Raw genomic sequence first — 27,815 nt, 5'->3', positions numbered from 1 at the left:
TTGTATCCCAACCCAATACAATAAATAAAATAGATACAATTCCAGGTATGTCAGATCATGATGCTGTGAGCTTTGAGGTGCTCACTAGTTTAGAAAAGCACAAAATACAAAGAAGAAATTTCACAAAGCTGACAAAGATGGAATTATATCAGAAATACATGAATTTTGTGAAACATTCTTTGAACACGATCCATACCATCGAACTATCCAAGATAATTGGCATCTCTTTAAAACTAGTATTATTGATATCATCGAGAAATTTGTACCCACTAAAGTAATTAAGCCTCATAAAGATGTTCCTTGGCTAAATCAGTTTATCAAGCAAAAAATGAGACTCCGAAACAAATTATATGTTCATGCTAAACGCACACAAGTAGGATCAGATTGGTCCGCATATAGGAATGTGAGAAACAAGGTTAATAACTTAATGAAACTGAGATGCCTATCATAATTATTGTACACATCTATTTGATGATTCTCATAATAATAATCGTAAAAGATTTTGGTCACTGATTAAACATCAGCGGGAAGACTTCTCCAGCATAACATCCTTAGAAGTTGATGGGCAATGCATTACCTCTCCACAAGAGAAAGCTGAAACATTGAACAACCAATTTTTTACTTTCTTTACAGATGAAAATACTTCATTCTCAAACTTAGAAACCACTTTTCCACTAATTGGAAGTCTTAGTTTTTCTACTAAAGGAATTGAAAATGTTTTAAACAATCTGTCTACTAATAAATCTCCTGGACCTGACTGTATCCCTAACTTTGTACTAAAACTCTGTAGCTCAATCATTGCTCCAGTACTACAGGTAATTTTCACTCAAAGCCTTAAAAATCAGACACTTCCTACAGACTGGCTATCTGCTAACATTGTACCGATCCACAAGAAGGTTAACAGAAACCTGGCATCCAACTATAGGCCTATTTCTCTTACATCTACATGTTGTAAAGTAATGGAGCATATTGTATTTCATTTCATAATGGAACATCTCAACAACAATAACATCATTAATAAGCATCAACATGGTTTCAGGCCTTCTCATTCCTGTCAAAGTCAGCTACTGCTACTAACCGATGACATTCTTAAAGCTATGGATGAAAAGAAACAAGTAGATCTGATCTTTTTAGATTTTTGCAAAGCCTTTGATAAAGTGCCACATGGACGGCTATTAAACAAACTAAAGCACTATGGAATTACTGGTAACCTTGTTAAATGGATAGAGCAATGGCTGACTAAAAGAAACCAACAAGTAACTCTAGAAAATCATGTGTCAAGTAAACTACCCGTAAAGTCAGGAGTTCCACAAGGAACCGTATTGGGACCTCTCATGTTTTTGTTGTACATTAATGACATTGATGAAAATATTTCCTCAACTGTTCGGCTATTTGCTGATGATTGCGTTATGTATAGGATAATTGATTCCTTAGAAGATTCACTGTGCCTTCAAAGAGACCTCAGTACCATTCTTAACTGGACTAAAAAGTGGCAGATGCAATTGAACATTGACAAATGTGTAGTATTAAGGTGTACAAGATCAACATCTCCCATTAATTATGATTATAATTTAAAAGACGAAACTCTTCAAGTAACAGAACAACATCGATACCTGGGACTTATTTTTCATGAAAGCATGCAATGGTCACATCATATTCAAGCTATGTGCATTAAAGCAAACAGATCCTTAAATTTTCTTCGGCGCAACTTAAGTAAATGTAGTAGTAATGTCAAGCAAAATGCCTACATTACCATTATAAGACCATTGTTAGAGTATGCAGCTTGTGTCTGGGACCCTTATCATGAATACTTAATATATGACATAGAAAAAATCCAACGACGTGCTGCAAGATGGGTCCTTTCTGATTTTAGTTGGTACAGTAGTGTGACAGATATGTTGAACTTCCTTGAATGGCCAACCCTACAAGAGAGAAGACACATTAATAGGTTAAGCCAATTTCACAAAATTGTTCATCAGCTTACTCCTTCCATACAGCTACCATCTTATTTCTTACCAACTCAGTATCCAACTAGATAGCTCCATCAACATCGATTTATTGTCCCAGTCAGTTCCACTGTATTGTATCAGAAAAGTTTCTTTCCGAATACTTTAAGAGAATGGGACACCTAACAATTTTATTGAAGAGCAATCCACAGAAATTTTTACCAACCACCTTGTCATCACACAATAAATAGTTTTATGTATGCATATATATGTTAAATGTTTTTTTTTTGTTTGTAATTACCTGGGTCAATTATCAGCTGTGCTGTCTCGACCCAGTATATAATCATAATCATAATCATAATCAAACCGCTGTAACACTTCTTACAATTTTGTACGAAGTTTGTAGTGTTCGTACGCATGCGTAGCTATTTGCTATGTTTGCACTCTGATTTGGCTATTCTCGAAGTGAAATAACCTATGTTTAGTGTTACCACCCCTCGCATATACAGCAGTCTGAAGTACGTTATGGGTATCCACTACCATTTTAGCACCAGATAAATCGCTTATTTAAAGCACGCATGTGTACACATTCACCACACGAAATTGCAAGAAATGTTAAATTTCCTGTAGCTATAATATATGCCCCGAGCCTTCGACTTCAGCGCACGCGTCTAGTAGTTTCCGAGCCCAAGTAGCTATTCGACTTCAGTCGAAGGCCTGGCACGCGACAAGTAGTAGTGGAATTCACCTGCAGTTCGAATCCTGGGGTAGGAGGGATTTTTGTTCCTTTCTTTGACCCTTTTCTGTTTCACCTTATTGTTAGCTAGGTCATGTAATCTTTAAGTCTCCAGTTCCAGTGTGTTAGGTTAGGTTAATCCAAAGGCTGCAGCACATGTTGCTGTCAGACCTTCAGTGCAGGCCACTGTAAAGCTTTAATAATAATAAATACTTAGGTTTAAAGGAAGAAAATCCATCCCTCCTGGAGGAGACTGAGTGTGGCGCTCGACTAGACATTGGGTGGCCTGCAGTTCGAATCCTGGGGTAGGAGAGATTTTTTTCCTTTCTTTGACCCTTTCCTGTTTCACCTTATTGTTAGCTAGGTCATGTAATCTTTAAGTCTCCAGTTCCAGTGTGTTAGGTTAGGTTAATCCAAAGGCTGCAGCACATGTTGCTGTCAGACCTTCAGTGCAGGCCACTGTAAAGCTTTAATAATAATAAATACTTAGGTTTAAAGGAAGAAAATCCATCCCTCCTGGAGGAGACTGAGTGTGGCGCTCGACTAGACATTGGGTGGCCTGCAGTTCGAATCCTGGGGTAGGAGAGATTTTTTTCCTTTCTTTGACCCTTTCCTGTTTCACCTTATTGTTAGCTAGGTCATGTAATCTTTAAGTCTCCAGTTCCAGTGTGTTAGGTTAGGTTAATCCAAAGGCTGCAGCACATGTTGCTGTCAGACCTTCAGTGCAGGCCACTGTAAAGCTTTAATAATAATAAAATAATAATAATAATAATGCCGGACAGACTCCAAAATCGGACGCGATTACTCGAGCCACAACAGAAATTTTTGAACAACTTAATGTCTTTAGATAGTTCAAGGCTGTGGGACTTTGCACATGCACCAAGCATCAGTTTTCTCGGCTTCTTTGTATCATGGCAGTAGCCCCGGCTTCTTTGGAAAGAGGCGATTCACGGACACCCACTGTCAACAAATCACACTCAGGCCACTTCAACTAAATTTCTTGTTTCTCGGGCCCGACCGACCCATAAAATTTGTAAATGAAATGTTTTTGTTCATTTTTAAAGATCACATGTTCGATCACGTGAGTTTGTGGCGTCGATGTATTGTTGGCTATCCATATCTGCTTTGCGTGGGGCGAGCTTGGTTATTACAAGAAGAGTTGTAAAAGCAGACTATGGATGGACGTTTGGTCTCTTAAATGTACTAACCATAGCTAATAGTTTGTTATCGAACGACGTAGTTACATGTGTTGCCATAACTTCAGTTTTTAAAAAAAAATTATTACCACCTATTATTATTTTATTTATACCTACCTACTGACCCACTTTTCAACTAGTTCCAGTCCGAGAAGCAAAAGGTTTAGTTGAAGTGGCCTCAGCTACATCTAATCAACAGTGACTTTGCAGGGCTACTGCCATGAGATAATTATAGGTATTAATTGGACATAACTATGCAGGGCTACTCCGCTACTGTCATGAGACAAAGAAGCCGAGAAAGCTGATACTTGGTGTGCAAAGTCCCACAGCCTTGGACTATCTAAAGACATTATATAAGTTGTTCAAAAATTCCTGTAGTAGCTCAAGTAATCACGTCCGATTTTGGAGCCCATCTGATATTAGGTTAGTTACTCTATTAGAATTAAGGTCGAGTTCAGCTGTGGTTTCTTCATCACCTTTAGGTTACATTCTTCTCACTATATACAGCTTATTTCTTGAGTCACATTTATAAGATAGAAAAGGAAGAAAGTTGGACAGCTATATAGCAATGGTAGCACAGCTGGTAGTACACAGAACTGACCATCACACTAAAGGTACAGGATTCAAACCCCGGATGCTGCACCTTTTTTGTCTGTTTTAGTAACCTTTTGTCTCCATCCAATAACTTTTGGTAGTAACCACTGCCATAAAAATGTACTGTGATCAAATGGAAGATATTCACTTTAAAGTGCGTAGTTAGCTACTTTGCTTGGCGTAATGTATTTAGCGGGCTGGACTAGTGGACTGGATTCATGCACTGGATTGGAAACAGCTTTTAAACAATAATCCAGGAATTATTAATCTCTTGCAACACTGGAGACTCCATTATCGAGCTATAACTGCTGGTACTGCTTTTCCTTACAAGTCACAAACGTTGCATTTGCACTAATTTATTAGAACACACTTATGATACTTGTGTCCTAGTAGTGATAAAGCATGATAGAGGCTATTGTTGTAGTGCAGATGTTTTTCTTTGCTGCTTCAGTACTTAGCACTTGTGTTAAGGCTATAGCTAGAAATGAGCCAGTAATTATTCTCAGGCTCTCAGCAGGTGGGCGGCACAAGGTGATGGACTATGCTAATAAACTGGCCCATTGCTACAACCCTAACACAATATTAAAGCAACAAAAGAAAACATCTATGCTACAACAATAGCCTCTATCATGCTTTATCACTACTAGGAAACAAGTATTGTAAGTGTATTCTAATAAATTAGTGTGTGTGCAACTTTTGTGACTTGTAAGGAAAAGCAGTACCAGCAATAAAGCTTGATAATGGTGTCGCCAGTGTTGAAAGAGATGGATAATGCCTGTATTATTGTTTAAAAGCTGTTTCCAGCTCAGTCCATGAGTCCAATCCGCAAGTCATGGCATGGAAAAATTGGTCTGGGTAAAACTGGTCTGGCTGGACCTATTTTGGATACTGAAACTGGTATGGCCTGACTTGGTTGACCAAAATTAGTCCAGCCGGACCATTTTTGATATCCAAATTAGGTCTGGCCTGACCAAAAGTGGTCCAGGGAAGCTAGTGCGAATTCTACTAGATGACTCCGCAGTCATTAGCATGTCAGTGTAGCTAGGTATGTTTACAATGCGGCAGCGAAGTATATTATTCCACGGCACTGGGTATAGGGTAGAATTGTAAATATTTGGTGTCAGGACTGTAACGAAAATTTTGGTCCGGGGAAAAAATCGGTCCGGCCGGACCATTTTCAGTCGACCAAATTTAGTCCGCCCGGACCATTTTAAGCATCCGAAATTGGTCCGACCTGACCAAAATTGGTCCGGCCCAAACCTAGTTGGCCACATGCACTCCTGACCACTCGGCCAATATTGGTATACCAAAATGGGTCCGGGTGGGCCACTAACGCATGCAGCCAATGATGCATAGCTATAAATTGTTTGTGACGGAACACTGCAGCCGACTTAGCTATAGCTATTCTCATTTATCAATCTCGAATAATGAGCATTGCAGGCATTATCACTGCATGGATTTGTGCTTAAAAGGTTATCCAACAAGGGCACGGATCATTGCATGCACAGGATCAGCTAGCCGCATTGGAGGTGCTTAAGATCGAGATACTCTAATAGAGCAGTCACCTATAGCATTCATCACCAGGCACTGATCCAGAAATAAATGAAGGTAGGTGGCTACCCAGCCTGGCCCAGATTTTAAGTTGAGAGTCCTAAATGTCTTAATATTTATATACATCAGGAAAAGCTGACACTGTTATTGTTTGGCTTGTACAGTGAAGTGCATGCACAGTATCATGTGTACTGTGCTCTTATGCACATATAATGTCTGATCATGAGTTAACACTAATGGTTAGAACAATACATCTGTAACACCTGCATGTGTACATACTGCACATTCCTCTCTGTCATATGTGATATGTAGGAGATAATAGTTTAGGTTTACTCCATTGAATAACTAAATGTGAACTATCATCTCCTACTAATGACATGCCCCACAGGAAGAAACATCACCTTATAAAGGTTATAGCTATAATATTCTCAGTATGTTCTTTACTACTTAGCCAACTTAAAATTTTGAGGCATGCAGTCACATTATTCCACAGCCTTAGGGTGAGTTGCTGCAGACATAAAAGTAAAATCGACTCAATCCTAAAGCAGACCCCATATTTTCCTTCAAGAAGTCCTCTGCCTGGTGATAGTTAATACTGCCCATGATCATAGATAAATTCATGTATACTGCTACCATCTACTGTAAGGATATAGCCAGCTAGCATTGGAATCTGATGCAATGTAGGAATTTAGTTAATATTGATATAACAAAAGAGTGTTCATGATCAGTAATATTCATTATTAAATAATGCATGTCTGAGTGGCTGCAAGGCCATGCATGGTGGGTGGCTAGCCACCTCATCCACCCCTCTGGATCAGTCCCTGAAATAATATGTGTATCTGTTTATGACAATGCGTGCATGGGTATTCCCAGATTAATAAAAAACTGACCAAGGGTCAGAATTAACAAATTAAATTCTGAGCTATATATGCAGAAGTTGAAGATAAGACATGTTTTAATGATAGATTTTATATATTGTCTACCATCCTCAAGTATAAGTGATCCAGCATAGGCTGGTGATTTCCATCATGTTGCTATATATAGTTGTTTGTCATAATCAACACAAACAAGCTGGATGAAAGATTCAACCAAACACTGCAGAGCTGATGATGCTTGTGAAGTTTATTGAACATTTAAAAAAAAAAATTTAATTGGTAGTTAATATCAATAATACAAGAAAAGGTTTTCACATTCAAACAGTGGTTGAACATATAAAAACGTACTTGGGAAGAATATTTTGATACCTGTGTTTTTGCATGCAACATTGACCACCATGAATCCAGCATTGACCATGCATTTGAGTTGATATATGCCGGAAGAAAACCTCTACTTCCCAGCTAGCTATTGACATGGAGAAGAAGAATGCAGGACTTTTATCATACCACACTGCTTTAAATTAAAACAACATTAATTTTGCGACTGTTCATCGCTGCATATCAGGGGCATAGCCAGGATTTTTTGAAGGGGGGTTCCAGCACCAGCATTGAGTTATCAGAAGCAGGGGTCTGGGGGCACAGCCCCCAGCCGCTGAGAGACTGTCAATATTTTAATGAATCAAAACTCAGCAAATTGCTATATTTTATGCAAAAGTACATTAATTATGATGCATATAAGTGCCCCTGGGATGAAGGTAGTACTAGATAAAGCTACCTAGTGGAAACAGACAGCTTAACACAGAGACACATAATTATAGTAATCTGTAAGTGATAGTTATATCTCACTGTGGTATAGGAGCCATGAATCCACTGATACAAATGGAATGACTTACAATCGAAACAATATAACTATACAAATATGTATAGTATGAATTCATTTTGCATAACACAAGTGATAAATTACTGGAGCTCTATATCTTTAAACACTGCACACCAAAGCTATAGCAGTATAAGGTCATGCTAAGTTTGTATTTAATGTTAGAATGTCTGAAAAACTTCATATGGACATGGATATATTTACATGCATGTTCTATTAGAGTATACCTGACTGCTCTATTAGAGTATATCGATCTTTTTAACAAGTTTTGAAGAGGGCTCATGTTACCTCTGTAAATCCTTCCCTGAGAGATGAATGTAAGTTTTATCAATTGTTGTGCTGCGCCATTACACTATATTACTCACTCATTTTGTCCTGCCACACTAAATGGTGTGGTAAGATCCTGCTTGCAGAAGTCTAAATTTTACAGGGGGTTCCTGAACCCCCCGGAACCCCCCCTCCCTACGCCCCTGCATATATAGCTATATGACATGGAATTTAGTTTCTAGCTACTATATGCATTTTCCGTAAATCAACTCGGGAAATTAAACTACGCTACTCATTTCTATAGTTTCCAGGCTAAGTCGGCTGCAGTGATCCATCACAATATACTTAGCACGGACCGACCTGTCCACACAATGCCGGGTACACCCTCGGACCAACCAAAATTGGTCCAGGTGGTCAGGGGGTGCATGTGGCCAACAAAGTTTGGGCCGGACCAATTTTAGGCCCCTATTTGGTGATTATTAGTTTCTCATCCACCGCCCGCATCCTTCTTAAGCTACCGCATGGTACCGGGATTTTCAAGTCCGTTGTCCTATTATAATTGCGCATGCGCTAAAAAACCTACTAACCGAAGGGCCATTAACTGGTGATAAAGGAGTCACAACAACACATTGAATAATAGTTTTACCACATTTACAATCATCCATCATAATAGGGCACACACAGTTACCTGATCTCACTTGAATCTGCCATTTCTTTCGCACTGATAAGCGCATGCGCCAAAATACATAGGACAACGGACTTGAAAACCCCGGTAAGCCATTATTTACTCTGCGCATGCTCAGAAGAACAAGTGATACCAAACTGTTATAATTTTTGTTGATGAACGCTACAATGCGCTATATATCACCAGGAGAACTGTTGTTTTCCTTAACAAATTGCTGCAGTGCCAGTTGCAATCGTGCTCTATCGACTTCATCAAAGCAGGCTTTCAGTTGACTGTCGAAAAACATGTGGCGATCACGAAAAGTAGAATCAGCTGGTGAAGGAAATGTTTGTAGTAAGAAAAAAAGACAATTTGGACAAGGTCTGTACATCAGTGTGTTAATATTATAAAATAATGGTATAATGGTAATACCCTCCCGCCCGCATCATAATAATTAGAAAGGCTGGATGAGAAACTAATAATCACCTAATAGGGGCCTTAGTCAGGCCGGACCAATTTTGGATGCCAAAATTGGTCCGGCCGGACTAAACTTGGTCAACCAAATTTGGTCCGGCCGGACCGATTTTACCCGGACCGATATTTCAGTGACAGGACTGAACCACTACATGGCCTGCAAACTATTATTATGAGTAGTGTAGTTTTGTTTCCTGATCTAATTTACGAAAAATGCATATTAAACTAAATGCCATGTCATAGCTATAGCTATACATGGCCTTGCAGCCACTCAGACATACAATATTTACTAAAATGATAGCAATACTAATCATGAACACTCTTTTGTTATTAACAAAATATTTGCATATGTCAATATGAACTAAGTTCCTAGTGCATGCCAATCAGATTCCAATACTATACCCAGTCTATTACCTTACAGTATGCATTGGTGAATTTGTACTAGTAATAGCATGGGTAGCAGTGAAATTTGGGATAAATACACTCGGCTTCGCCTCGTGAAATTTATCCCCATTTCCAATACAACACTCGTGGAAATTTACCATTTCCAATACAACACTCGTGGAAATTTACCATTTCCAATACAACACTCGTGGTATTTATCCCAAATTTCACTGCTATACCCATGCTATTCCCAGTTAATACCATACTCGCTACATATGCGCATGTTGTGCATTAGCGTTGCTATGTACGCAATTAATTTGTCACTATGTACTAAACACGCGTCAACACTAATTGGCGCTACATTGTTAACATAAATTCTAGCCAATGAAATTGCAATTACAACTTTTTCACTGCTACCAGTGAAATACGGGATAAATTTCACTGCTACTATTGAGACTTTTGTATAGGCAGTGAAACAGGTATGGTATTAATCTAAGATATTGAACAGTGTTAGCTATCACCTGGCAGCGTAGTTCTTGAAGGAACAAATGGGGTCTACTTTACAGATACATCTTTTATAATTGCTGACAAGTCACCCCAGCATAATATTAATACGACCACATCAAACTTAGTAAAATTTTAAAGTAAACATACAGGGAATACTATAACTATAACCTTTAGGGTAATGTTTATCCTGTGTGGCATGTGATCAGTAAATTTTCCTTATTCAATTGAGCAAACCTAAACTATCATCTCCTACGTATCACATAGGAATGTGTAGTATGTGCACAGGTAAAAATTAGAAAAATTTTAAAGTTGGTCAAGTAGTGAAAAGCATACAGGGAATATTATAGCTACATACCCTCACTAACCTAACTTCAACTCTCTTTAACTGTTAATTTCCCCCCTTTTAAGTAATCTTAGACTAGTAAGTAAACTTTGTAGCTAATCACTACTACAATTTAGCTTCCGGCCACTGACACAGGATGTCAGTGGACCATCAGTGTGCTGCCATATGTCCCGATTCTATCATATCAACATCTGCAACTTGTATGTATGTATGTATATGTATACTGTAAAGTTCATTATTATTATTATTATTATTATAATTTATAATATTATAACCTTTAAGGAAGTGTTTATTCCTTTGGCTACATGTGATCAGTAGGGGTGATAGTTCACATTTAGTTATTTAATGGAGCAAACTTAAGCTATCATCTCCTACATATCACATACTAAAGAAAGAATGCGCAGTATGTGCACATGAGGTGTCACAGGTGTATTGTTCTAGCCACTGGTGTTAACTCATGATCAGACATTATAGTGAACGATTTTGCTAAAGCATTGAACTCTGGAGAACAAATTGATGCTTTGTTTCTTGACTTCTCCAAAGCATTTGATAAGGTACCTCACGAAAGACTTTGTCACAAATTATCACACTATGGAATAAATGGCCACTTGCTAGATTGGATCAAAAGTTTTCTGACAGAAAGAACACAATCAGTTGTTATTGATGGAGAAAATAGCTGTCCTTCTACAGTACTTTCCGGTGTGCCACAAGGCACAGTTTTGGCACCCTTATTGTTTTTAATATTTATAAATGATATTACACAAGATCTCCAGTGTACTGTTAGACTTTATGCAGATGATATCTTAATTTACAACATCATTCATTTTCCCAATGACTCTGAGCATCTTCAACAAGATTTATATACTTTACAAGCATGGGCCAGGAGATGGCAAATGGAATTTAACCCAGCTAAATGTGTACATCTTACAATTTCAAATAAACATCATATTATTGAACATAACTATTACTTATTTGATCACCTAATTCAAAAGGTCTCCAAGGCAAAATATCTAGGAATAACATTTGATGAACATCTTACTTGGAAAAATCATATTCATAACATCTGTCATAAGGCCAATTCAGCCTTAGCTTTTCTGAGGAGGAACGTCAATCGTTGTCCAATTTCTGTAAGATCTCATTGCTATAAGTCCCTTGTCAGACCCATACTAGAATATGCTTCACCTATATGGGCTCCTCACCTTCAATCTGATATTTTTGCCATAGAAAAGATTCAACGTAGTGCTGCAAGGTATACAATGAACAATTACTCCTGGAGAAGTAGTGTTACTAACATGCTCACATCACTTAATTGGCTCTCTCTAGAATCACGACGTACATTTTGCAAGCCAGTCATGTTTTATAAGATAATCAATTGTCAAATGGAAGTTCCATCTATCTCACTAATATCAATGTCATCAGTTACCAGAGGTCATTCACAACGTTTCAGAATCCCACAAGCAAGAATCAACTCGTACTTATTTTCCTTTTTACCATCCACTATTAAATTATGGAACACTTTGCCAGAAGATGTGGTCAATCAGCCATCTATAAACTGTTTTAAGGATATTTTGTTAAATCATCTGAATTTACTTTGATTTTGTTTTTGTATCTGTGTGTTATACTCCTTGATGGAGTCCTACACAGTAATAAATAAATAAATAAATAAATACATGTACAAGAGGCTATCATGCTACTGTGTGCTTTGCTGTACAAGCTAAACAAATAATAGTGTCAGCTCTACCCTGATGTATAAATATTAAGACATTCAGGACTCTCAACTTAAAATCTGGGCCGGCCACCCACCTTGATTTATCTCCAGATCAGTGCCTGCTGATGAATGTTATAGGTGACTGCTCTATTAGAGTATCTCTATCTTATGCACCTCCAATGTAGCTAGCTGATCCCATGCAGTAACCCATTCCCTTGTTGGATAACCTTTAGCATAAATCCATGCAGTAATAATGCCTGCAATGCTCATTATTTGAGATTGATAAATTGAGAATAGCTATAGCTAGGTCGGCTGCAGTGATCCATCACAAACAACTTAGCTATGTACCATTGGCTGTATGCATTGGTGGGCCACCCAGACCAATTTTGTCAACCAAAATTGGTCTGAGTGGTCAGGGGTGCATGTGGCCAGCCAAGTTTGGGCCGGACCAATTTTGGCCAGGTCAGACCAATTTTGGATGCTAAAAATGGTCCAGGCAGACTAAATTTGGTCGACTGAAAATGGTCCGGCCAGACCAATTTGTACCCCAGACCAAAATGTTCCAGTCCATGAGTCCAGTCCATGAAATACATTACACCACTTTGCTAATGTTAGCAATTTTCAGCTACACAATAATTTTCTGGTGGTTGTTTCACAACTAGTGCTACTACTGTATATCAAAATCAGCATAACAATGCCATAATTGTAACAATAACTCCAACTTAGGTATAAATTGTTGCATCATTGTGACACCTATACTTTAATTATTACCAATTAAAGTTGCTGATTTTAATCTTTTCACTCGGCCACTTACATATGTCTATACACCATTCCACTGACAAGTGTGCAGTAGGTGAAAAATATTTGCTCACCACAACAGCATGCAAAGATCAAGGAGATCCAATAAACCCTAGAGTCACTCTTATTACAAACTTGCAGCTAGAAACAACTGCAGTTTCAAGACATTCTAGATTACTAGATGGCTTCCTAATTCAATTGTGCCATTTATCCATTAAAATGTATGGGGAGCCTCAGAGAAAAATATGCCTTTTTAGTTTGTGCATGCTAAAGTAGCCAATTCCAACTCAATAAACTACTAACAGTATATTTTCTGAAATCGGTAATCAATACTCTATCTATTGAGCAAATAAAAAAATCTAAATTTAAAATTGAGCTGTAATATGTTTGGTATAATCAAGCGCAAAAGTGCTTTTGGTGTGACCCAAAGTGCTTCCAATAGATTTCTATGAAATTTTAAAATATTTTTATGCAATGGAATTTTCTACTGACCGACTGACTAACTGCCTGCCTAGAGCCTTCAGACAATAATAACTCAATAACAGCTAAGGTTATGGGCTTGATTTTTTTATTGTTCAATGTCACTTCAACCCAGTAGGTACCTTTTGGCATACTGCAGTATGTACTGTCAACTAGTGCTGAAACTATTGTTTGGTTATTTGACTATTTGGTCAGCATGACACTATTCAATTTGTCAACACACTATTTGAATAATCATTAGCACTTTGTACACTGTATTCAGATGGAAAAGCCAGCCTTGAAATTTAAGATTGTGAATGAAGTAATGTATCTATGCTGTAATAATTCTATTTCAGTAAAGGATAGAAATAGCTCTTAGGCTTTACCTTGCTCCCTCACAAAAGATTTCAGTACTTATTCAATAGAAGTAAAAACTTAAAGAATAATCAAATATTCGATTGTTTTGTTTGCAACTATTTGAAGAGCAAAAGTTGCTATTTGTTTCAGCACTACTGTCACTGCACACATTATGGTCCATTGCCTTTGTCCTCCTTTGTGTCCTATGTTTTTGCTGACAGCCCAAGCATTAATTCATGGTAGTGCAATGGCTTCCTTACAATAATTTACAAACAAGTATCGTCCATATTTTCCTTGGTGACTGGATTGATTTCAGAGGTGCTTAAGCTACTGTTCTTAGTTTGTAACATTGCTGAACATAACTGAAAGTGAAGCGTAATGGCCACTTCACTTTTGAGTTGGCAATTGATTATTAATTGATAGCTGGGATGTTCGTTCAATCAAAAACATTACCTCTGGCTCCATCCTTTCTTTTTATGCAGTGCTATGTGTGGGTTCACCAATCATTACAATATTTTAAAACAGTAGACAAACAAGTACACTGTACGTATATGTAATTTTAGAGATCATAGAAAAATGAGGGAAACAAGGGAGAGTCACCTACACTTGCAGATATACTCTTAATCCCTAATTCAGTCATGGGCATCAACTGAATCAGGGATTAAATGTCCACTAGTATATTATATATTATTTGCAGTGTAGGCGACCTCCCTTGTTTTTCTGATTTTTTTCATTTGTCCCTAATCAAACTTAAAATGGTAATTTTTTGGTGAGTTGTTCAAGTAGATGGATGAGCCAACCCTAGCTCACCTTGAACTTACCTTCATAAATACATCATGTGCTTGACAGGCAAACTTCAGTGTTAGCATTAGGGTTAGTGACAGGTTCAGCCTTGGTTTCTTCTTCATTGATCTTCTTAAATATATCATACTCTTTGACTCATATTTTATAAGGTAGAGGAGAAGAGAAAGGTTGTTAGCTGGCACAGATAGCTGAATGGTTAGCACAGTGGTCTAGAGCATATGCACATACTGGCCAAGGATCAGAAATCTGTTTTGGTGACATTTTTGTTTTCTGATACTGCTGCTGCTTTTGCTGCTTCTGCTTGTTGCTGTTTGCTTCTGCTTGCTGCTGCCTACTTCTGCGTGCTGACTGCTTCTGCTTGTTGCTGTCTGCTTGTCGCTACCTACTTCTACTTGCTGCCTGCTTGCTGCTGCTACCTGGTGCTGCAGCTGTTTTTCATTCTGTAGCTACTTTTTACATATGCATGCAGTTGTCATATGTAGCTGCCAGCTAATGGCTATAAGCAAATATTGCTGTCAAGAATCTTTCATTACTTTTTGGGATGATATATATATATAATAAACACTGTGCACTTGATTCAAGCATTATGCAGGCCAAAATAGCCAATTCTAACTCATTTTTACAATATCTAGTCACTATATAAAATCGTAAATCAATATAATATACTTAATGTTTAGCTAATCTATATACTCACCAGATTAAAAGAGCGGCTGCAATGCTTATTAAAACAGAATTACTATTTTGAACTATATAAATAAGATGCCAAAATCAAATTTGAAATAGTAGTAGCTCCATATCTCAAATTAGCTACAGTGTACATGCCATCATGTGAGGTAGCTAAATAAAAAGTTTCCTACTTTATCACATGGTAAATAAACTTTCCTTCAGGCACTTGAAAATCACAGTGATGTTACTGCAGCTTCCAGGCCACTAGTTATTGTTATTATTCTGCATAATTAATTTAAAAAAAATTAATAGTTGACTAAATGCAGCATGCAGCTAACAGGAGCAGTTACTGGTAAAAGAAACAATGCTCTTTCAAGTATAGGTGCAATTGTATATCTATGTATCAAATTTGCTGCTATATACTGCTGCTGCTGCTAATGCTGAATTTCTTCTTGCTATCAGCAACTCTTTTTCATTCTTTAGCTTCTGCATGTGCTATGTGTAGCTGATGGCTAACTAATTTGCTTTTATCAAGACTCATAGTAGTACGTTGTGTGGTCAAGGAAATTAGGGCATGCAACTACCTTGTGTTATTTACATGAATGACGAATGCTCAACTTTTAAAACAGTAAAAAGAACACCTCGTGATACAGCACAACCTTTGGTATAATGTTATGTAAGCATATTAGTAAGTAAACAATCCCTCTCATATTTTAGTAATGCCACATGACATTTTGTCATACATCGTATTCTTCTCCTTCTCATCCTCCTTCACACACTTGTTAGCGCAAGAGGCCAACATTATAAAGGCCAACATTTCTTGTGGTTATATCTTTATCTGTATTCATACCACAGCCTTAAATTAACTAATACAACTTATTTGGCTAGGTTAAGTTTCTTCTATGTATGCATGCATGTATGTATGTGTGTATGCATGTATGTGTGTGTGTATGCATATGGGGATGTAGCTACAACTGCAGTATGTGATTTACCACATGTATGTATGCACTACATAGGTAACGCGATATGGAGGATTAACAGTGCCCGACATCTTGGCATTTCCTTTTCGTGCTGTCCCATTTACAACTGATCCATTTCCATTGGGAAATGATGTGAGAGTCATTGCACCATTTTGGACCAACATTGGCCCTGGTGGGTCTATTGTGTTTGCTGCAATTGATGATACTACACTGCTCCAGAAGGCTAATAGTTACGTCAATGATGCATATCCCTGCCAAGCTGACTTTTCAGCTACTGTGATATTGATTGCAACTTATACTAAAGTTGTAGCTGCTGGAGGCACTCAGGTACAGCATGCACTGCATGTAAAGAAAATATGTAGCACAGAAGATAAATGTGACCCAGTCTGGGAAAACTGGGCTTATCACCTAATATCTAAAAGTATTGAGAAATGCCAGTTTTAAGTATTTAGTGTGTTGTAGCTAGCCAATGGTTGAAGCTATGTGTACCAAATTTTCACACGTTTTACACCAATCCCTTACCTTCCACAGCATCCACTGTGCAAGTAGCCAACAACTGAGTTTCCCACCATTTTAGATAGTTTTTAAACTGAGATTGACTGTATCGGTTTTCTCAGACTGAGTCACAAATAATCATGCATATAATATTTGAAAATAAAGCATTATTGGTCAATAAAACCTGCTAAAAAATCTTGAAGATTTAGTTACATAGGGTATAAATGGTTATCATATTTTACTATCGAATACACTTCTGGTTGAAATTCCTAGAAACTTGCTGTTAACATAAAAAGTATATATTACAGAACATCTGGAATGGAAGCCACACCCCACTAGGGACACAGCTTGATTGCTGTCACAATTTTACTAATGATAAGTTATGCTGAAGTCAGATTTTTTGTACTGGTAGTTTTAATGTAATTTGTAAGCTTTAGGATAAAAGGAAACTGCACAAGGACATCAAGTTCCCTTAAGGTTACGGTATAGTCACAGGCAATCACTCAAATTTTTGAACGCCAATCGATACTTTTTAAGTAAGCCATAAAACCAGTCTAACAGCATGAAGTGTATGTGAAGCTCTTCATATTTAATGTTTTTGTTTAGCTACAGTACAATTTGAGGCAGGTGGAATGCTACAAGTTTCATAGCAACACAGGTTAGCCAGCCCATACATTGCTTACACTCCAGCTGTCACTACCATGTTTTTCCACCACACAATACTGCAAAAGCTGTAGGCTCTATGGGTATTTCTGGGGCATAGTGATACTAAATTTATTTTTTCAATTTTAATGGTGAATGCATTGTTACTTATGTTTTAGGTATTAGTACTTTACTCTCAGTGGCAGTTGCAATGTTTCCCACTGCCCCTCTGAAACAGTGAACACCTGAAAAAGAGCTGGCGGGTACATAGTTGCATACTAGCAGCAAAGTATTAAGTGATAGTAAAACTACGTATGCTTACCATAGCTATATATGTATAATGACATAGTCTTTAATGCTGTTCCAGCACTGCCCCTATCAGGGTTGGAAAAGCAGCCATAGTGGCATGAGACTATTGTATGAAAGAAACAGAAACCTTCACATATAAACCCCCCAATAAAAGCAATGCACATGTTAGCCATCATAACTTTGCTATAAAAAGAACTTCGACTTCAGGGGTAGACTACAGTAGCTAGCTTGCAGCCAATCAAATTTCAAGATTGAGATGTCCTAATAGCACAGTCAGTTACTCTAAAATGTACTCTATTAAAATGGTCAGGTATACCTAAGAGCTATTTATAGCTATAGCTGTTAGGAGTACGTCTGTGAAGTACATCTCCAAATGCTACAGTCAAGCTGTTGTGCTACATTGATGCTGTGCCCATTGTATGTCATGCAGATTTAAAATTGCTACTGGTAGTTATAGACTCTTGTTATTGAATAATGAACATTCTTTTAACATGCAATCACTCATACTGCTTATTCAATAAAAATGAGCAGCCAAATTGTTACTAAATTCAATCTCAGGATGGTTCAAAATTTTCCTGTGGAGACATGCCTCTTAGACTCCCCTAGTTAGAGCATGCTTTGCATTACAAGTGTGTTTCACACTCACTCAAGTGACTTCCACTCAAGTGAACTTTCACTCAAGTGAATTCCACTTCTAGCTCTAAGCAAATCCTAGAACTACCCTTGTGGTATAAACCAACTTTTTAGATCCACCACTACTACTTCATCAATAAACAGTTTCACCTTAAGCTTAATAAACTTTATGCTACACATGCATCATTACCCATTAAGATGTAGTGATTGTATTATATAACATATAGCATAGGTAGGTACAGTATCTTATTGAAGGAAGCAGATTAAATCATTGCACTCTAATAGAACAGACACTAAACTAAAGTAAGGTTATCATACAGTATGGTAGTACTGTATATTAGGGATCATGGAGATTTGGGTTTTTCTAGCCAAAAACTTCACCCAAAAACCAGCTTCACAACTCCATCCTGGCACCTTGACAGTATTGGTTAGGTATAACCAAGCCCGAAAGTGCCTTCAGTACGATCCTAAAATCTTCCAATAAATAGTTACGAATTATTATTATTTTTTAATTATTCATGGAATTTTCTACTGACTGACTGCTTGCCTGATGCCTTCAGGCAAGTGTAATTCGATAACGGGCTGAACATAGCTGAAAGCAAAGTGTAATGGCAACTGCACTTTCAAGACAGTAATTGATAGTTGGGGGCACACAAATTGTCATATTTTCAAGGTGACTGGATTGTCGCAGAGGCACTTCTTCTACTGTTTTTCATCTGTAGCACTGTGTAGCAGGCTAAACATAGCTGAAAGCGAAGCGTAATGGCCACTGCACTTTCGAAGCAGATTTTGATAGCTGGGACATGTGTTCAGACAAAAACATTAATTCTGGTGCCATCTTTTCTTGATGTGGTATGCATGGGTTCACCAATAATAATAATAGTAAACAAATAAGTTTAACAAAAAATTAGAAATTTTAGGGATCATAGAAAAAAATGGTAGGGAAACAAGGGAGGTTGCCTAAACCTGCAGATATACTAGTGAACATTTAATCCCTAATCAAGTCTTCAGTGGTCTTGGGTATAGACTGAATTAGGGATTAAATGTTCACTATAGTATATCTGCAGGTTTAGGGGACCTCGCTTGTTTCCCTACTTTTTTTTCTATGATCCCTAATCAAATTTAAATTTTTTAATTTTTCCTTAAACTTATACTCTTTAACATGAATCGCTTTATGTGAGTTATGTGTTGTTTTTTTTTCTATGATCCCTAATCAAATTTAAAATTTCTTAAACTTGTACTGTTTAACAGGAATCGCTTTATGTGTGGTTTATTAAAAACAACATGTAATCAAGTGATTCTGATTATTATTCACATCATTTCATTTGTTTGAGTGTATTTCTCCTAGTGGCTTTGGTTTGTTGGAATCTAGAGTATACATGGTTGAAGTCTGTGCTAACTATGGTTGTATATATTTCAATATCACATTTACTATTGCAGTGAAATACAAAAAAATGACATAATTTGCTGTATTGAAAAATTTAGCATATGTACAGATGTATTATTCTTATAGACAAACACATTTCAAGTTGTACTGGCAACAGATGGAGACAGGACCTATGCAATATTTCAATATGCCGATAATGGTATTGGATGGAGTGAAAGTGGTGGAGAACATGCACAAGTTGGAATTAGTGTAGACAATATTAAGGAGACCCATCCTGATTCTGGTACAGCGAACATCATCAGAGTTGCTACTGGTAGTAATGTCAATGTAGCTGGAAGATATATTTACCGTATTGATGTGGGACCAAGTAAGAAGATGAGATGTACTGTAGTTATACAGGGGCGGATCCAGAGTTTCGAAAGAGGGGGGGTACCTTTCTGAAAAACAGTTGAAGACAAAAAAAACTTGCTGAAAACCAGTTGAAGACCAAAAAAAAAAAAAAAAAAAAAAAAAAAGGTTACAACAATAATAGCTAGTTATCCTTACCAACTATATCACGTCTGTTATGTAAAATAAAATCCTATTTGTAGCTTCATAGGTAAGCTACACTACCTCATGAACATTGTGACTGCTTTATTAGAGTAATTGACTGCTCTATTAGAGTATCTCGATCTTGAAGGGGGGGGGGGGGGGCATTTGCCCCAAATGCCCCATCCTGGATCCGCCACTGTTATATAACTAGTGTGGCCAATAGAAAATTTACTGTTTCCTTCATAACAACTTGGCAGTATTGGTTAGGCACAACCAAGCCCATAAATGTGCTCAAGCAGCACCAAACCCTTTCAACAAGTTTCTGTGGAACAAATTTTCTACTAACTGACTGCAAGTATAACTCGACTATGGATATGGGCTGACATCGCTTTTACCTAACTTGTGCCTTTTCACCAACTGCCATAGCTACAATGCACATGTCATGGACTTACAGTGCAGTACCTTTGTCTTCCTTTGTGTCCTGTTTCTATTACATAGGTGCTGGATTGATTATAGAGGTGCTTCTCATTCTGTTCTTTGTTTGTAATATACCCTGTAATGGGTGGAAACATAGTTGAAACTGAAGCTTTATGGCCACTGTACAAATTGATAATCGTGTGCATGTTCACTCATAATTGCCATAGTATTAGGAATGCGCTTCTCATACTTTTCTTTGTTATGAATAGTGTATAACAAGTGAAACATATCGCTGACAATAAAGTAGAATGGCAACATGACAACTTCACATTTCATTAATTGATAGTTGGGGTATGCATTCAGTTGTGCAATATATTGTGTCTGGTACCATTCCTTTGATTTGATATGTGATAGTTCACCAGTAATGATCTACGTTATTACAAAAAAAGTGCATAAAAATTTTTACACTTCAGTAGGGATTAAAGTAATGAAACAAGGGAGGTCACCTGCACATCAGCGTTGAAACCGGGTCGGGTCATCCGGGTCAACCGGGTCACATTTTCTTCGGGTCATCCGGGTCCGACCCGGTTTACAAATTATCCGGGTCTGACCCGGATTGGATCACGTGAGAAACTAAATTGTTCGTTTGACGACGTGGAAGCTTATAAACGCTATCGCGTAGCTCTTTCGTGAGCCATGCCCACTTATTGCATTACCAACATACGCTCAGCTACGCCCATTTATTAGCAAGTGCAGTATGTAGCACGAAACTGAGGGTATCTATGGTGAGGGGTAGCTATTGTCAGTAGGTAATGACCTTTTTTTTTTTTTTTTTGGTCTTCAACCTACAGCTAGGCTGAAGTTGCAATATTGAACGCTCAAAACGTAGTCTCGCTCGTGACTAGCCGAAACATAGCTCTTATCGCACGCCTCGGCTGGTCAATCCAGGTCAAATCCGGGGGTCAGTGGGTCATCCGGGTCAGCAGTAGTGACCCGGTTTCAATGCTGCTGCACATATACTAGTTGACATTTAATCCCTACTTCAGACATGGCTACACTACTGATGACTGACTACATTTGGTATGTGGGGTACCAGAAGTACATGTAGAAGGCAGCTATAGGTACAGGTGTATATGTGACCCAGTCTGAGAAAACCAGTCTTATCGCGCATGTCAGCAGATTCAATTTTTCACCCAGGACACAAAGCTAAATGAATAAACTATCTAATTCCACAATCAAAATCAGCTAGATTTGAGTGGTCTGGTTTTGCTGGCTGCTTTTCCCAAGCCCAGTGGCGATCCGTACGTGTGGTGTGGGGCCTTAATGGAGCTCTGGTCAGCCTGGGGATCACTGTATGTGGCTGTACAGCTCTGTGGTGTTGAATCAAGTACCTCTGCTGTGAATTTCCTTTCATTTTAGCCAGTTTTGAGACCTCAATGGCCCAAAACTTGGCCTAATTCATCCCTTGACCTTCCTTTTCAATTTTTGAACACCATCTTGCCCGCCTTCCAGGGCCCCCCCCCTCCCACCCAATTTGCAGCTCGCCTTCCAGGGTCCCCGCCTCCCACCCAATTTGCAGCTCGCCTTCCAGGGCCTCCGCCTCCCACCCAATTTGCAGCTCGCCTGATACGGTCAACCTCGGTTTTAAAATGGCGGGAAGTTTAGTTGTTGGCTACTTGCACAGTAGATGCTCTGGAAGGTAAGCAATTGGTGTAAAACGTGTGAAAATTTGGTACACATAGCCTCAACCATTGGCGAGCTACAACACACTAATTACTTAAAACCGGCGTTTCTTGATACTTTTAAATAGGCGATAAGCCCGGTTTTCCCAGACTGGGTCACATATTGCAAGTATTGTGTGTTTATGAGAAGGGACTATGATGTTATGCATAGATGAAAAATGCATTTTCTTTCTTCCTGTTAATATACTCATGGTATGGTGCACCAACTTTCTTGGCCACATGACACACTACAAACTTGTCACAAAGATACACTTTGTAGCATCACCCAGTATCACCAATGCACTGTATTGTTTTGCTGGTGAAGTTCATATTTGTTATTGTCGTACCACATTGTCACTAGGTAAATTTGTAAGTAAGGATGAAGTAGGGCACAAAGAATTATAGTCAAAAGCTTCCTCTCCAATTTAAGTTTATATAAATTATGCTCTTGTACCCATTATTCAAAAGAGATTACATTATGCTTTTATCCCCAAGGTGTACCTGTTCTTCTTAAATTATTGCAGCAGAGAATTTGGAGTAGTAAAAATCCTGTTTTAGTTTTAAGATGATTAGTGACTGTGCTGAAGAATTATCCACCAAATATTGTATAAGCATAGGTGACTGCTTTTTATTAGAATATCTCTGTCTCAACTTTCAAAAATTGTATAAAATTGGTTTTAAACACACATACCCTGGACCCCTCTAGGTTGTGGTATTTATGCTGGCATAATTTTGAAGACAGTAGGTATTATAAAGTTTTATAGGAATAAGAATACTCAAACACATATTGGTGAATAATATCAAGATACCCTACTAGAGCAGTCAAAAGCATAAAGATTATACAGTCAAAAACTACTCTAATAAAGTAGTCAGGTAATGGCAGTTAACTGGCATCAACTTTTAGGAAATATCAGGCATCTTCAATAAGAAGGTAAAGGTGAATTTATGGAAAGGTGAATAGATCTTTGGAAAGTGCTCAAATTACAATTCTTAATCTCTGGAAAGTGCTCAAATGTACCATTCTCAATTTTTATGAGCATCAAAATTCCATTCCTATGTAAGTCCTTTTTATAGTGCACTCAAACATTTTCTTAATTAACATGGTAATTTCAATTTCAGATTTCTAAAATATTAATTGGTGTTTATAGGTTCCAGCACTGAGATGCGTGAGTATTACTTGGGATTCTTCAACACTATTGGTGACGCGGAGCCATCTATCACAATAGCAACACAAGAATCAGGACCTACACCATACTCTATTGATGCTCCAGGTGTGGGATACTCTGCCAGTGGAATGGTCTCAAGAAACAATGAGGTGGTTTTGAATCTTCCAAACAATTTGGTAGCAGCATCAAGTGGTATTGGTGATTTAGGAATTCACCTTAGGGTTGGTAGTGACAAGGTCACTGTGACTGGTCAGGCTGTAGCACCCAGCACTGTCGGAACATTTCTTGGTCTACCAGCTATAATGAGTGATTCATATGTCTATTATGCTGTGTCAATACCTTTTACCACCAGGAGTCCATATGTAAGCTATATTCTTATAGTTGGTATAGAAAATGACACCACAATCACATATTCCGGTGGAACAAGAATGATTAATGGTCTACAAACTTTGCTCATTTCAGATCCAAATGACTTGACTGGAACTAAAATTGTTGCAAGCAAGCAAGTATCTGTGTTTAGTGGTCATCAATGTGCTCTTTTCCCAGTGGGTGTTGGGTTTTGTGATCAAATAGTGGAACAGATTCCACCAACCACAAAGTGGGGTAGAGTATATTATACTGCACCGCTAACCACTAGAATGTCTTATACAATTAAGGTAGTGGCAGCCAATGACTCCACTAATGTTGATATTTATTGTAATGATGTTAAGGAATCTCATACCCTCAATGAAGCAGGATCTGTTACTAAAACAGCCTCAAGTTCAGAATACTGTGCGATATCTTCAGATAAGCCTATTTTAGTTGCTCAACTTGCTCATGGATTTCAAGACGATGGTACCAGTGGTGACCCAATGATGACACTGGTACCTGCAACTAATCAGTTTGACAGTAAATTTCAATTTTCCACTATTCAAGGCGTGACTGGATATTTACACTATGCTAACATTATAGTATTGGCAGATGATTTTCAGGCTGACATGATCAACATGGCAGGATGTGGTGTGAACAATCCACTGAATACACAGACATGGGTAGCTATCAAGGTCAATAGTAATCCTGAAGCATATGCTACACAACTGGTGATTACTGAGGGTGTGAATGAGATCACTCATGATGATTCCAATGCTAAAATGACTGTGATAGTGTATGGGTTTGCCGCGTCTGAGGGCTATGGTCATCCTGGAGGAATTTCAGGTTAGCAGTGTATAGTTTGTATTGAATACTGTAGTTCTTTGTTATTCATGTAAATGTCATACTATATGTGTATGATAAAAGCTGAAATTCCAATAGGGAAATAATCTTTGCAGTTTCATTACAGTTATCATGCACTTGTCGCAAATGGTTCACCAATTTTTAGCCATGTTTTACTTCATAGCACATCTAGCTTTATTGTGGCTATCAGATATTCTTGGAATATGATCACTTATACATACAGTACGTGACAGCATTCCAGTACAGTATATGCATTCTACTATATACTGTCTGTCTATGCTGTACAACTTCCACAAATCGAACTACTCTAATAGAGCAGTCTTTCACGTAAATCATACAAAAATATTTTTACATGAAAATTTCTATCACAAAAAAAAATTTGCACAAAAATAAAGCGAATAGACCACTTTATTTAAAGGCATGAGGAATTTAATTAAGGATTTGCAATGTTTGGAGTACATATTTTCTAAACCACACATTGGGTCTCATACAAATTTGTATGTTTTTCAAAGTGTCTCACAGACTTACAGTTCCTTATATTGAAATGACACTTGGACACAGGGTTTACCATCTATAGAACTAGCAATTGACACAAACAGAGTGAAAATAGCATGTTCATAGATGAAGATATGGCTTCAAGAATGTAGTACATGTTGTGGTGAAGAAAAGCCTATTAGTCACAGAAATACTTGCTGAAAAGATCCTAATGTATCAGTATCCAGTTCTATAAGCCATAATCAATCCTTAATGACAGTGCAGTAAAGGTCAAATAATGCTATACTCCCATTCTGTTACTAGATACTTTGCCCTGTTACTAGATACTTTGCTGGGGTCTGTAACTTACTGTTATAATTGATTTTGGTTTAAACTGCTATCCTGTGTGGTCTGTGGCAATACTAATGTGAGTAATAAAGGTTGAACTTTATCAAACATCATAGTGTAAGATGAACTACAGGTAACTCAATGACTATTTTTTATATATATCAAAATGATCGCAGCATTATGACTACGCTGCTGTTATGTGCTTAATGGTTTCCCTTGCTAATGTAAAACAACATTTGCAATGCCTCAGAATGCTTTAAACAGGGTGATAAAGGAGTGTTTATTACAATGCTACAAATTATTACCACTGAGTGCACCATGCAAGTAATGAGCAAGGCTCTGATTGACCTTGTCAGTTATCCTTAGACCATAACTGCTAGTTTCATAGACTTGTGGCAAAGCATAGGCCAAATAATAGCATTTTTCAAGAAGGCAATCCATCCGCCATAGTACTCCAGTGAGCTAATTCATTATCCAATTAACATTCCATGGCTTCTGGTAAAGTGGTCTATTATAGTATATTAATGTTTGTACCTGTGGGGTCCAGCCTAGGATGCACATATATGTACATGTTGTCATAATACTCGTAGTGTGCTCTTCCACTTCGAAAATATACTTACATTCATGGTCAGTGCCTACATTTTAGTGCTGCCACCTATAAGCAAGATGAGCCATCAAATTTCAATTTATACAACAGAAAATATTATAATTCAATTCACATTCTTGTAATCAAATTTTACTTCGTGCTAGTAAAATGATATGTATGTAGTTGGTTGTTTTGTCCACTACATCATCATAAAGTAATTAAACGTTTTGTATTGTATGTAAGTAAACTAATGTATGATGGCTAGGCATATACTGTCACATAGTAAATATGTTACATAACAAGTGAGTGTGGATAATTACTGTAAATTCCTGTGGATTTAGCAACACAAGTGTTTGATTTGCAAGATCATATGTGACCCAGTCTGGGAAAACCGGTCTTATCGCCCATGTCAGCAAATTTGATTTTTCACCCAGAACACAAAGCTACATGAATAAACTATCTAATTTCACAATCAACATCAGCAAGGCTTAAGTGGTCTGCTTTTGCTGACTGCTTTTCCCAAGCCTAGTGGTGATCCGTACTTGCAGTGTGGGGCCTTAATGGAGCTGTGGTCAGCTTGAGGATGGCTGTATGTTGCTGTACAGCTCCGTGGTGTTGAATAAGTACCTCTGCTGTGAATTTGCTTTAATTTTAGCCAATTTTGAGACCTAAATGGCCCATAACTTGGCCTAATTCATCCCTACGCCTTCCTTTTCAATTTTTTGAACAGTCTATTATTGCCCTCCTTCCTGGCCCCTGCCTCCCTCCCCTTTTGGAGCTCGCCTGATACAGTAAACCACATTTTAAACACTATCTAAAATGGTGGGAAACTCAGTTGTTGGCTACTTGCACAGTGGATGCTCTGGAAGGTAAGGAATTGGTGTAAAACGTGTGAAAATTTGGTGCATATATCTTCAGCCATTGACGAGGTATAACACACTAAATACTTAAAACCAGCATTTCTTGATACTTTTAAATAGGTGATAAGACCGGTTTTCCCAGACTGGGTCACATATGGTGAAGGCATATTACTGTAGTTATGTATACTGCACTTATTTCAGCCTATAGCATCATAACAAATATCTATAACACATTATCATGCATTTCTTGCAGTTGCTACAGCATTTACTCTGCATATGTACAGAGTAGCTATCTATAGAATTTTATAGCTTATGTGTTTCTTACAGATTCATAGGTCCTGTCATGAACATTGCAGTCCAGATTTGCAACTGTTTTAGCATCTTGTGTATCTCGTTTTGTAGATTTCTTTTTTGTAGTAGTACATATTCAGAACTGGATGTACATTATATGCATCAATACTTGTGATGCATCCATACAAGTGTTATTATAGATTGTACATATTTCAATCAGTTGAAGACTTACTTGGGATAGTACAGTATATCTTACAAAGAAAATAAGGCTTGCTACACTCAGCCTGGAACAAAATTATTTAATGAAATTGATGTCTTTGGACGCATATCATAAGTACATCTCTGTAGGTATCATAAAAGTATTAGTTAACTGTGTTTCATAAGGGTAATTACACTTATTGACTGTTGCAGGTAAAATCTTGTCAACCTCAATGGGTTGTGTACAATGGTATATGTACTGTGTGCTGTACCATTAGCACTAATTATTTGCTTATTTAGATCTTGTACAGTTCTACTCTATTGCATTTCTCTTGAAACACTTTAGCCTGGTAGTACCC

At 37.7% G+C, this 27,815-nt stretch overlaps 1 protein-coding gene across 2 annotated transcripts in view; it reads left to right on the top strand.

Moving 5' to 3' along the window:
* Positions 1-27,474, top strand: part of LOC136256357 (IgGFc-binding protein-like) — a 30,357-nt gene extending 2,883 nt beyond the window's left edge. The window contains exons 1-5 of one of the 2 annotated variants that reach the window (XM_066049294.1): positions 8,849-9,087; positions 16,223-16,513; positions 19,779-20,019; positions 23,470-24,681; positions 27,295-27,474. In XM_066049294.1, coding sequence (XP_065905366.1) covers positions 9,052-9,087; positions 16,223-16,513; positions 19,779-20,019; positions 23,470-24,681; positions 27,295-27,302 — 1,788 coding nt within the window. In that variant the 5' untranslated portion in view covers positions 8,849-9,051 and the 3' untranslated portion in view covers positions 27,303-27,474. Of the gene's footprint in view, positions 1-8,848; positions 9,088-16,222; positions 16,514-19,778; positions 20,020-23,469; positions 24,682-27,294 lie in introns of those variants that run through there. The other variant, XM_066049293.1, reaches the window with a different exon arrangement.
* The last annotated feature ends 341 nt before the right edge of the window (positions 27,475-27,815 follow it).

Source organism: Dysidea avara, chromosome 5, assembly GCF_963678975.1.
Source record: "Dysidea avara chromosome 5, odDysAvar1.4, whole genome shotgun sequence".
Taxonomy (NCBI): domain Eukaryota; kingdom Metazoa; phylum Porifera; class Demospongiae; order Dictyoceratida; family Dysideidae; genus Dysidea; species Dysidea avara.
This window is presented reverse-complemented; position numbering and strand designations above follow the sequence as displayed.